Consider the following 13,362-nt stretch of genomic DNA (forward strand, 5'->3'; position numbering starts at 1 on the left):
AGTGGATAGAGCCATTGCCTGAGGACTGAAGGGTCCTGGGTTCTATTCTAGTCAAGGGCACATTCCTGGGTTGCGGGCTTGATCCCCAGTAGGAGGTGTGTGGGAGGCAGCAGATTGATTCTCTCTCATCATTGATATTTCTATTTCTCTCTCCCTCTGCCTTCCTCTCTGAAATCAATAAAAATATATTAACAAAAATAAAAATAAATAGACCATGAATCAAATGTTGCTGCTCTCCATCCATCCACTCCCTTCACACCCTCTTTTGTCTTCGCACTCCCCACCACACACACGCACATACACTCTGCTGGGGTCTGTAAAATGGGGTCAGGATTTCTACTTCAATCAGGGACGATGCTTCTGCATGGCCCTCCTTCCCTGCTCATCTCTGTCCCCATTCCTGTGGGGTCTCTCCCTCTCTGCCCTCCATCTAACTTGGTGGACCCTGCTCTGCCCCCTCCTCCCGTGACCTCCCATCTGCAGTCTCCCCCTTTTTCCTCCAGGTCTGGAGCTCCCCAAAGGCTGTGCAGGGCAGGGCTGTGTGGGGGCAGGGCAGGGCTGTGGGGGTCAAGCAGAGGTGTGGAGCTGTGCAGGGTGAGCCCAGGCGGGGCCTCGGAGGAGAGCTAGGGTGACGGGTCATGGGGAGGAGGAAGGAGGGATGTGGAGCCTGTCCCATGGGAGAAGCACGGGGCTCCTCAGCTGCCCCCACCCAGCAGCTTTTCTAGGCCCCTGCACAGCTGTCACCCTCTGCCCCTTGCCTCCTTTCAAGTTTTAGACTCGGTTTCTCCAACTCAGCTCCGCCCCCCTCTCGCCCCTTGGCCTTGGGCAGGCGTGCCTAGCACACTCCCCCTCTCCCCCATAATGGTGCTACCCACTCTCCTGGAGTAGTGAAACTTAACAAATAAAAAGGAGCTCTGAAGATTATAAATTGTGCATTGAGAACGCCACAGGCTGTGGGGGGCTGTGCAGTCCATGGCTCTTGGATCACGGGTAGCAGCCTCCTGTGCCACCTGGTCCCTCCTGGCTCCCACCCCCACCCACCTCTGCCCAGGGCTCGGGCCAAACCCCGGGAGCTTCTTGATGGCTCTTACCTCACACCTTACTTTCCAGTCCATCCCAGCCCACCAGCGTCTGCAGCAAGCTAACCTATTGGTTGGAGCATCTGCCCCCTGGTGGTCAGTGTGTGTCATAGCAATTGATCGAGCAAACTCCCAGTGGAACTCTGGTCAAGGGGACAGTTTGCATATTAGGCTTTTATTATATAGGATAGCCAAGATTTGGAAGCAGCATCTTTTGTGAGCATGATAGACCTTGAGAGCATTATACTAAGTGAAATAAGCCAGTGAGAGAAAGACAAGTACCATATTATTTCACTCATATGTGGAATCTAATAAAATAGAAATAGACTTACAGAGAACAAGACTGACATCTGTCAGAGGAGGGAAGTTGTGGGGCTGGGTGAAAAAGGTAAAGTGATTAAAAAAATTTTTAAAATAAAACCCCGAACTCATAGACAACAGTATGGTGAATACCAGAGGGAAAGGGGGTGGGAGGAGGTAAAAGAGGGTATAGAGGGATAAATGGCTATGGAACTATGGAAGGAGATTTGACTTGGGGTGGTGAACACACAATATAATGTACAGATCATGCATTATAGAATTGTACACCTGTAACCTAGATAATTTTATTAACTAATGTCACCCCAATAAATTCAGTTAAAAAATAAAGTTCAGGTACTTAGAGCCATTACTCTCTGTATGGGTGGATGAGTGAAAGATCAAATATGAATTAAATAAATAAATAAAAAGAATAATAAGAAAATTTAGACTGGGGAAAAAAATAAATCCCACTGGATACTCATGAGTAAATGGAACTGAAGGGACCATATACTTCATTTCTTTTCTCTTTATGATTCAAATCATCTCTTCCTGCTTAGACTATAGCTGATTGAAACTAATATGTGACCAAAATATATTAGACGATTAACACTAATAGAGGCCATAAGGAAATATTAACGGTCTCAGCCAGGTTTTCCCATGATGCACAACCTGACCAATTATATAGCTTTGTTTCTGTCCAAAAGCACATCCTCTCTCTGTTCATTCCTATTCTGGTCAGAAACTCAGAACAAACATTGATCACTACAAAAAAAAATAATAATACTATGTTCATTGTAAACAGAATTTGGGTGGAGGGGGCGTAGCTGCTGTGGCTCAGTTGGTTAAGCACCAGGAGTTCGAAGTTCAATTCTCAGGTCAGAGCACATGCCCAGGTTGCAGGTTGCAGGCTTAATCCCCAGTAGGGGGCATGCAGGAGGCAGCGATTGATGTTTTTCTCCCCCTCTCTCTTCCTCTCTCTGATATCAATAAAAAACTTTTTTAAAAAATTGTTGGGGGTGAGAATAGTAACATATGAAGTAACAAAAGTATTATCACTTATTGTTTTATTTACCTTGTTTTTCCTATTTATATGAATAGTGAGTAGGTGCACATATAAACTCAATGTTAAAAAATACACCTGAGAATAACCTTTAGTAATATCCTTTAACCATTTCCTTGTTTTTGCATAATAAGATTATTTCTAGTTTTGTGCGTAAATTAGCAAATCTATTAGATAATTTTGCCTTAAGGTTTTTTTTTCTTGATTGATTTTAGAGGACTTAAAGTTTGATTAATATTTATATCTTATTTTCTTATATTGTTAACTAGAGGCTCAGTGCATGAAATTCGTGCGGGGGGGGGGGGGGGTCGTCACTCAGCCGAACCTTTACCCTCTCAAATGCGGGAGCCCTTGGGGGATGTCCAACTGCCAGTTTAGGCCTGACCCTGCAGGGATAGGGCCTAAACTGGCAGTTGGACATCCCTCTCGCAATCCGGGACCTCTGGCTCCTAACTGCTCACCTGCCTGCCTGCCCTAACAACTTTGCCTGCCGGCCTGATCCCGCTAGCAGCTCTCCCCTGCCAGCTTGATCCCCCTAATTGCCCTCCCCTGCTGGCCTGGTCACCCCTAACTGCCATTCCCTGCCAGCCTGAATGTCTGCCTCTAGACCAGTGGTTCTGAACCTTTCTAATGCCGCGACCCTTTAATACAGTTCCTCATGTTGTGGTGACCTCAACCATAAAATTATTTTCGTTGCTACTTCATAACTGTAATTTTGCTACTGTTATGAATCGTAATGTAAATATCTGTGTTTTCCAATGGTCTAAGGCGACCCTGCTAGCTGTTCTCAACCTGTGGGTTGTGACCCACAGGTTAGGAACTGCTGCTGTAGAGCCTTAGATGGTCTAAGGCGACCCTGCTAGCTGTTCTCAACCTGTGGGTTGTGACCCACAGGTTAGGAACTGCTGCTGTAGAGCCTAAGACCATCGGAAAACACAGATATTTACATTACGATTCATAACAGTAGCAAAATTACAGTTATGAAGTAGCAACGAAAATAATTTTATGGTTGGGGTCACCACAACATGAGGAACTGTATTAAAGGGTCGCGGCATTAGAAAGGTTCAGAACCACTGCTCTAGACTAAAGTGTATCAAATGCACGTTCTGCTCAGAGTTCATGCCCTCTTCCTTTTGAAGTCTCCTATGCAACATCTGCTCTCTGTGTCCATTGTTCAAATGCCAGTGTCCTCCTGTTTCCCTAGCACTTCCTGAAGGCCATGCTCTCTTCTATGCACCAGAGGGCAACCTTTGGAGAATACTCTATGATAATTATTAATAACTAGAGGCCCAGTACATGAAATTCATGCTCGTGGAGTGGGGGTGGGGGGTCCCTCAGCTCCACCTGCACCCTCTCCAATCCGGGATCGGGCCTAAACTGGCAGTTGGACATCCCTCTCGCAATCCAGGACCTCTGGCTCCTAACTACTCACCTGCCTGCCTGCCCTAACCACTCTTTCTGCCTGCCTGATCCCCCTAACTGCCCTCTCCTGCTGGCCTGGTCACCCCTATTAACTTTTTTTTTTTTAATTTTATCCCCTTCACACACAATTGTATTTGACTTCCTTATTGGCTTCTCCCTCTCACACAATTTTTCTCTCTCCTTTATGTAACACTTTTTCCTACTGACTCATCATTTATAAACTTTTCTTTCCTCCTTATTTCCTACTTCTGTTCCATCATCCTTCCCATCTTTCTCCTACCCTCCCTACCTCCCCACATTCCTTCTTTCCTTTATCTTTACCCCTGCCCTCCCTCCCCTTTTCCTTCCTTCCCACCTTAATTTTTTTCTTCACTTCCTCCCTTGGACCTGCTTTGCTCCCTCCCCCATTTCTTCCTTCTTCCCATTCTCCTTTTAAGCTCTACTGGTTCCCCTTTAAAACTTTTCTCCCCTCCCTCTTTCTCTCTCATCCTACCTTTCCCTACACTCTTCTCTACGTACTTCCACTGTTTTAATATCTATCTCTCTACCTGCCTAATTATTCACTATCATTTACCTTTTATTCTTTTCTGACTCCTACTTTTAAAATCTGTCCCCGGTACACAACTATACTTGATTTTCATTATAACTCCTACAGTTCACTCATACATCCTCTTTCCTTCTTTAACTCTGTTCTCTACTGACTCCTTTATAAAGTTCTTCCCTCCCTCTTTCCCTTCTTCCCCATCTTCCCCCCTCCTCCCTCACTCTTTTACTCTTTTTACAGGCTAATTAAAAATTCTATGCTTTCCTCTCTGGGACCTGTAGCCACCTCTGTATGGGTACTCGGGTCCCTCTCGCACCAGCTTTGAGGGGCCAAGCGACGATGCAGCTGTGTCATGCCTACCGTGGCCTGCGTGTGTGCATTCATGCACACGCACGCAAGGCTTTTCTCCATTGAGTGCTGAAGCGGGGAGGACGCGGAGGCCTTTCCTGCCCCCCAGCGTGCCTACTCCCATGCCTCGAGCTGCTGTCCATCTGCTCCCCTCCAGAATTCGCAGGCGAAGGGCGTGCTTGCACAGGCAAGGTCGGGCCCCGCTTGTCCTGGCGCGAGGGGGGCGGGGTGCGTTCCGCCCAGGATGTGAGCCTCTGTCCAGGTCTGACCCGGCAGATGAATGAATGGATGGCTGGAGAAAGCTGCAGCCGCTTCCCTGTGGTGTGAGGGTCGGCTGTGCATTCTATGCTGTCGCGCCAGGGCCCTTCCTTCGTGGTGTTGGGTCCACAACCTCTCGATTTGCGTGTGCGCGATCCTCCCAGGGGTCACCACCGATGCGCAACCCCCAGTTGGCATTTTCTGACTCTGCCCCAAGAACCGGCCTTCTGCCCTGCGGGTGTTGCCCCTCGGCTCCCCCCACTTGTGGGGAGGGGGTTTGGTGGCGTCCCAGGGCAGAGTGCTCTCGGAGGGCACAATTTCTCAGGGGTATTTGTCCGGCACGTGCACCCAGGAGAAAAAGAGGACTCTGGTGCTGGGAGCAGGGAAGTGAGCCTCATGCAAGTCCCCCTGCTGTGCACAGCCTTCTGCTGGTGTGTCAATATGCAAATTGGTTGTTACTGTGACACCATAACAGACAATTTGCATGTTACCTCTTTATTATATAGGTGATAGTGGCCTGAGATATTCTTTAAGGTAGGTAGCTTTCTGTTTTACTGACTTATAAGCCTGGAGCTTATAAAATCTGGAACTTTAGTTTATTAAACTTATTCATTATGATTTTTCAGAAAATGCATAGGTTCTATTTCACTTATACATGTTTATATTAACTTGTTATAAATTTTGTATATATTTTTAATCTTTTTCCCTCATAGAGAATTATTTTCTTTCTCTTCCTTTTTACTTCTTTTCCATAATTTCAGTTGAACATTTATTATAAGGGGCATTGTGCAGGAGATAACTAGGATAAATTCTTACGGAAATTTAAAAATAGGAATGGGGAGTGATAGATGCATAAGTCTCATAGTGTGCACATAGAGGTTTTAAAGTTTTATTGACAGGTTCATATAAAATCTAGATGTTTTAGCTGTTTCCTCCTCTCCTAGGGTCCTGTATTAATAGGAAGTTCTCAAGGTGGTGTCAACATTGAAGATGTTGCTGCAGAGACTCCTGAAGCCATAGTTAAAGAACCTATTGATATTGTAGAAGGCATCAAAAAGGAACAAGCTGTCCGGGTATGTTGCATTCCAAAACATTTCTAGCTTTTGATTAGGTAATTATAATACTTGAGGAAAGAGAATCAACTTTGTACAAGAGAAATGATTGACAAAAAATTTTTTTTAATGTTTTAAGTGTCAAGGCATGTTAATATCTTGTTTGAAATGGAAACTTTAAGAAGTATCTACAATATTTTTCTTTATATCCTCCATAAATATTTCAGTATGTATCTTTAAAAGATAATTGCCATAACTAGTAGAACTAACAGTAATTCCTTAATATCATTACTTATCCTAGCATTCAAATTCCCTAATTATCTCTTTTTTTCTTTTTCTTTTCCACTTTGAGTGGGGATCCATATAAGGTCCTTCATTGGTATTGGTTAATGTTTCATAGGTTCTCATCTAATTTATAGGTTTCTTTTCCCTCACTCTGCCGTCTTTTTTCTTTCTTTTGTTGAGTAAACTAGTCTGCATATCACATCCTGATGGTGGCCTTTAACTGTTCCTCTCTCCCTTTTTTCCCCCTGAAAATTGGAATGGTAGGGATACTATCTTATATAAACAAAATAGTTCTGTGGTTTTACTTTTATGGACGCGTTTAAGAATCTGATGAAAGTTATAGACTTTCTCTGTGTACATACATACATGATAATTCTGTTTACAGTTTCACTAGGTTTCTGTACTGTTTTTGTGTGCTGCTTCCACCTGCCCTATGATTTTGGATAAAAACTTTTTAACCATTTATTAATAGCTGCTACTTCAGTGATTAATGTTTGACTTCATATGATTTGTGCTTATCTAAATAGGTTTTTTATTTACAATAATTTAGTGTTGATTGGATATATGTGGCATTCCTGTAATAAAGAGACAAATTGCTTTCAGCTTGCACAGAAGATGGGATTTCCACCTAATGTTGTGGATTCTGCAGCAGAAAACATGGTCAAGCTTTACAACCTTTTTCTGAAATATGATGCAACCATGGTAGAAATAAATCCTATGGTAGAGGATTCAGATGGAGCTGGTAAAGTATCTTGTTTTATCCAACATTGATTACATATTTATCTACCTAGTGTGTGCTTTACTAAGGAAGTTGAACTCATAAGGAAGTGAACTCATTCCTGTATAGAACTTACTTTATAATATTTATTTATTTATTTATTCTCACCTGAGGTTATTTTTTCTATTGATTTCTAGGGAGTGGAAGGGAGAGAGGAGGGGAAGAGAGGGAGAGAAAGAAACATTGATGTGAAAGAGACACATCAATTGGTTGCCTCCCACATGACCCCTTACCGGGGCTGGTGAATCTGCAACCGGGGTACACACCCTTGATTGGGAATCGAACGCATGACCCTTCAATCTGGGGACCGATGCCCTAACCAATGAGCCAAACAGGCCAGGGCAGTTTTATAATAAATAGAATCAATGTAAACAAATATTAAAGAGGCCCATTTAAAGCAAACACCTTAAATATATATTTAGGTACACACAGAGGACTTAAAACTGCATTGTCCAGTATGGTGGCCACCAGTATTTTTGGGAATAAAATTAATTAAAATGATATAAAAATTAAAATATTTCTTGGTCACACTATTCACATTTCAAGTGCTCAGTAGCCACATTTGTTACCATAATAGCACACATATAGAACATTTTTATCATTGCACCAAGTTCTTTGGGCAGTGCTATTTGGAGTATACAGTGTGGTAGTAAACAAGTTACTACTTGTAACTCTGGGGAATTAACCATTTTAATCTTCACAAATTTTAGACTTTGAGACATCATAGATCTTTATTTTTAGCCACTAGAGAAGCAAGATTAGCTTGTCACTTTGACGCTTTTCTTTTACATGTGTTTAAAAGGTAAATCAGATTCTGAATTATCATGCCTTCCATGTATAGTTGTGTTGTGTTTTGTTTTTCAGTTACCTTTCCATCTTTATTATCAACCACAATAATTTGTTGGTTACATTTGACATCTAATGAAATCATATATACTTGTTTTTTTAAATTATGCTGCTTTATTCTAGTCTAAATTTTTGTCATTATTTTATATTGAGTGCTTCTGTTGCTATGATTTATTTGATTTTGTTTTAGGTCTCTTTGGACATTTCCAGTCTTAAGCATTTGTAGGTTATCTTTCATCTTTATACTTCTAATTAGCTATATTCTTTATGACAGAAATCAATTTTTTTGGTTAGTCATCTATATGGTTGTGAAAAGAAGAATGAGTAAATTCTCTTATGATAGTAGAGGTGGTTTATAAAACTAAAAGTAATTAAATTTTTAAGGTGAAGGCTGAAGCACATTTTAAAAATGACACGTTCAATGAAGGAGAATTACCTGTATAAAACAGATATTTCTTGAATTATTTTCTTCATTATATTAATTAATGACATTGAAAGCAAGACTCTTGAATTCTTTCTAGTTGTGAAATTCTGCAGCCATATTCTATTGCTAAGGGAATGTCTTTGTTTTCTTAATTTAGTAACTTTTTTCTTTGTATTCAATTTTTCTTTTCTTTGTATACATTTTATATGTTTCTAAGCAGTTTATTTTCCCCTAAAGGCCCTGAATATGTGTTATAGAAAAATTTCAAAGTGCTAGGAAATACAGGTTAGAAAAAAGAACTCATTACCCAGCACCCTTTTAATATTTTACATAGCCCTAGCTGGTTTGGCTCAGTGGATAGAGCGTTGGCCTGGGGACTGAAGGGTCCCAAGTTTGGTTCCAGTCTAGGGCACATGCTCGGGTTGTGGGCTCGATCCCCAGTGGGAAGCGAGCAGGAGGCAGCCAATCAATGATTCTCTTTCATCATTGATGTTTCTCTCTCTCCCTTTCCCTTCCTCTCTGAAATCAATAAAAATATATTTAAAAAAATATTTTACATAGATTATTATAATCTTTTTTGTAACTGGAATCATAGACTATTCAAATTATATCTTTCCCTTTTAAACTTAAAAGTATATAATAGATTTTTTTCATGTAAAATATTTTTCAAAGATAGAGTTTTTAAGGGCCTGTATTTATATATAAATCTTTAATAGAAATTATTATCTTTCATGTATATTCTTAGAATTAGATATTTTGGGTTGAAGAGTAATAATATTTTTAACATGTTTTGATTATTGGATCAGAATAACAACATTTTGAAATGTATTTTGCCAGATTGTTGTTCTAACATACCATGTCCATTTCATTGCCTGCCTGTGCCAGAAGTGAGTGTTCCATTAGGTTTAATCTCTGTCAAACTGATAATCAGGAAATAGTATTTTATAATATTTTCAGTTTTTTATTCCTAATGATGTTAAGAATTTTTAATTTTAGGGGGCATGTTTTCCTCAGTAGATGCTAGACTCTTAACTGACATTTGTTATGAATATTTCCCCAAGTTTGTCTATTGTTCAACTTGGTTTGCTTTTTTGGACATACTGAAGCTTTTTGTTTTTCATCTAGTCAGGTCTTATTTTAACTTCCATTACTTCTAGGATGAGAGATTTTTTTTTTCTTATACTTTTCTCTTTAAAAAATTTTTAATACATTTTTATTAATCTCAGAGAGGAGGGGAGAGGGAGAGAGAGATAGAAACATCAATGATGAGAGAGAATCATTGATTGGTTGCCTCCTGCATGACCCCCACGGGATAGAGCCCAAAATCTGGGCAAATGTCCTTGAGTGAAATCGAACCCGGGATCCTTCAGTCCGCAGGCCGATGCTCTGTCCACTGTGCCAAGCCAGCTGGAGCTTCTTATACTTTTCAAAGATCAACTTTTGAGGGGCTTCTAGTCAAGATGGCAGAATAGAAAAACACTGTGCTCGTCACCTCCCACAACCACATGAAAATTATGACTAAACTATAGAACAACCATCATTGAGAACTGCCTGAAGTCTCGCTGGACCGAAGTCCTATAACTAAGGATATACAAAAGAAGTCGTATCAACTGGTGGTAGGGAAAGAAATTTAATGGGCTGGTCCCCTACTCATTTATGGCAGATATAGCTTGGGAGGGATATCTCAGTTGTCGAGGTCTCCCCCGAGGCACAAGGGGTTCCCCTTTTGGGAAGAGAAATCCCCATAACTTCTGTCTGTGAAAACCAGTGGAGATTGTGGCTCCCGTTGTCCCATGCATTCCTCTTAAGTAACCATGCTTGGATGCAATCCTTCTGGACTCCAGTGCTAGGGAGGCAGCTGGAAAGGCACCAGAGACTTTCAGGAGAAATTAAATTGACTGGTTTCAGGGCGAGGGCTGGAAGTGCAGTTTTCTCCAGACAGAAATGCTATCAGAAGCCATTTTTCCTATTTTGAGCCTCTTGCAACCCAACCTGCATGCTCAGACAGGCACCATATCTGAGTTTCCATCAACCTTGCTAACACAATATACTCCACCCTAGTGATTCTCTGAGCCCCACCTCACTAGCTTGCTGGCCCACCCAAACCACTTCAAGTACCTTTTTCCTTAGAGCACCTTGTCTAGTCTCATGTTGTGGACTTTCCTAAAATCTCTCGAAGGTTTATGGATCCCAAACCAGCATCTGGCCTCAATATGCCCCAATACCTCTTGCTAAGCAGCCCCAAGACAAGCACTAGTGGCAGCCAGCCTCAGTTTGCAGCTTAGCCTCTCCCAGGCACCTCTTAAGCCCAGCACAAGTGGCAACCATCTGCAAATCACTTTGTAGCTCATACCAAATGGCCCAGAGTGGGGCACAGGCAGCAGTTGATCTTGGCCTGCACCAGAGCCAAGAGGTCCCAGAACCAACACAAATGATTGCCAGCTTTAGATCACACCAGAGCACTACCCAACCACCTCCACAAATGACACAACCAAAGGGCAGACTCAGCTGGTACCAGAGCTCCTTAGGGTCAGCCCCTGCAAAACAGCACCTTCATCATAATCTCTGCCAATCCTCACAGCCAGTCAACCTGAGGGTCAATCCTCTCACTGACATTTAACATTGACATTTGAACAGCAATCAAGGCTCAACTACAACAGGAAGACACATACGACCCACACAAGGGACATACCTAGAGCACCTGGTTCAGGTGACCACTGGGCCCCAATGGACACCTGCTACATAAGGCCATTGTACCAAGACTGAAAGACATAGCACCTCTACCTAATAGAAACAAACACAGGGAGGCAGCCAAAATGAGGAGACAGAAATGTCCCAGATGGAAGAACAGAACAAAATTCCAGAAAAAGAACTAAACATAATGGAGACAATCTGCCAGATGCAGAGTTCTAAGCTCTGGTTATAAGGATACTTAGTGATCTCAGTGAGAAGTTCAGCAAAGAGATAGGAAACATAAAAATGAAAATAGAAATAGAAAAGATGAAAAATAACTAGGCAGAAATGAAGAATACAATAACTAAAATGAAGAATATATTAGAGGGAAATCAACTATAGATTACATGAAGCTATAGATTGAATGGACAATTTGGTAGCAGAAACACCCAATCAGAATAGCAAGAAGAAAAAAGAATTTTTAAAAATAAGGCTAGTTTAAGGGACCTCTGGGACAACATCAAGCATAACAACATTCATAGGGGTACAGAAGAAGAAGAGAGAGCACAAAGGATTGAAAGCCTATTTGTAGAAATAATGATGGAAAAATCCCCCTAACCTGGTGAAGTCAATAGATCTATAAGTCCAGGAAGTACAGAGAGTCCCACACAAGGTAAGTCCAAAGAGGTCCACACCAAGAGTCAGCATAATTAAAATGCCAAAGGTTAAAGACAAAGAGCACTCCTAAAAGCAGCAAGAGAAAAGTAGTTATCTATCAGGGAGTTCCCAATATGACAGTCAGCTGATTTATTAGAAACTAGGCAGGCCAGAAGGGATTGGCATGATATACTCAAAAGTGATGAATAGCAAGGACCTAAAACCAAGATTGCTCTACCCAGCAAAGCTGCCATCTAGAATCGAAGGACAGATAAAGAGCTTCACAGACAAGAAACAGCTGAAGGAGTTCATTACCCCAAACCAGTAGTACAAGAAATGTTTTAAAGGGATTTCTTTAAGAAAAAGAAGGGGGGGGAAAAGGTTAAAAATGTGAATATTAAAATGGCAATAACTGCCTATCAGCAAATGGATTAAATGTTCCAATAAAAAAAAATAGTGCCAAAACCGGTTTGGCTCAGTGGATAGAGCGTCAGCCTGTGAACTGAAAGGTCCCGGGTTCGATTCCGGTCTAGGGCACGTAACTTGGTTGCGGGCACATCCCCAGTAGGAGGTGTGCAAGAGGCAGCTGATCGATGTTTCTCTCTCATCAATGTTTCTAACTCTCTATCCCTCTTCCTTCCTCTCTGTAAAAAATCAATAAAATATATTTAAAAAAAAAATAGGGTGGCCAAATGGATAAGAAAGCAAGACACTTACATACTGCCTATAAATACTTACAGTCAAAAGACAATCACAGACTGAAAATAAAGGAATAGAAAGAGATATTTTGTAAAAATAGAAACAAAAAATCTGGGGTAACAATACTTATACCAGACAAAATAGACTTTAAAAACAAAGGCTATAAGAGACAGAGAAGGACCCAGCAATTTCACTTCTGGGTATTTATCTGAAGAAATCTAAAACACTAGTTCAGAACGACATATGCATCTATATGTTCATTACAGCATTATTTACAATAGCTAAGGTATGTTAGCAACCAAAGTATCTATCAGTGGATGAATGGATAAAGAAATGGTGCATATATACAATGCAATATGATGCAGCCTTCAAAAAGAATGAAATCATGCCACCTGCTGCAAAGTGGATGGACCTAGAAGGTCTTCTCCTGAGTGAAGTCTGACATTAAAAGACAAATGCCATATGATTCATTTATATATAGAATCTAAAAAACAAAATAAAGCATAGACAAACACATAGATACAGAGGACATTTTGATGGTTGCCAGATGAGAGGGGTACTGGAGGGTTGGATGATAAAGGGGAAGGGATTAAGCAGTGCAAATTGGTAGTTAAGAAATAGTCATGAGGATATAAAGTAGAGCTTGGGGAATATAGTTAGTAATATTTTAATAACTGTGTATGGGTCAGATGGGTACTAGATTTATTACAATGATCACTTTATAAGTTATATGTCTAATCACTATGTTATACACCTGAAACTAATATAATATTGCATGTCAGCGGTAATTTAAAAATAAGTTATTAAAAATACGAGGACACATATGTAATACCTTAATCAATAAAGAAATTAAAAAACAGCCAAAACCAGTTTGGCTCAGTGTATAGAGCATCAGCCTGTGGACTGAAGGGTCCCAGGTTCAATTCAGGTCAAGGGC

At 41.1% G+C, this 13,362-nt stretch overlaps 1 protein-coding gene across 1 annotated transcript in view; it reads left to right on the forward strand.

Annotated features, from left to right (window-relative positions):
* SUCLA2 (succinate-CoA ligase ADP-forming subunit beta) overlaps positions 1-13,362 on the forward strand; it is an 86,538-nt gene that overhangs the window by 44,650 nt on the left and 28,526 nt on the right. Inside the window, exons 5-6 of the mRNA XM_080661307.1 lie at positions 5,956-6,084; positions 6,952-7,090. Of these exons, the coding sequence (XP_080517433.1) occupies positions 5,956-6,084; positions 6,952-7,090 (268 nt within the window). The remainder of the gene's footprint in view (positions 1-5,955; positions 6,085-6,951; positions 7,091-13,362) is intronic.

The sequence above is a fragment of the Plecotus auritus genome (assembly GCF_963455305.1).
Source record: "Plecotus auritus genome assembly, chromosome: 3".
Taxonomy (NCBI): Eukaryota; Metazoa; Chordata; class Mammalia; order Chiroptera; family Vespertilionidae; genus Plecotus; species Plecotus auritus.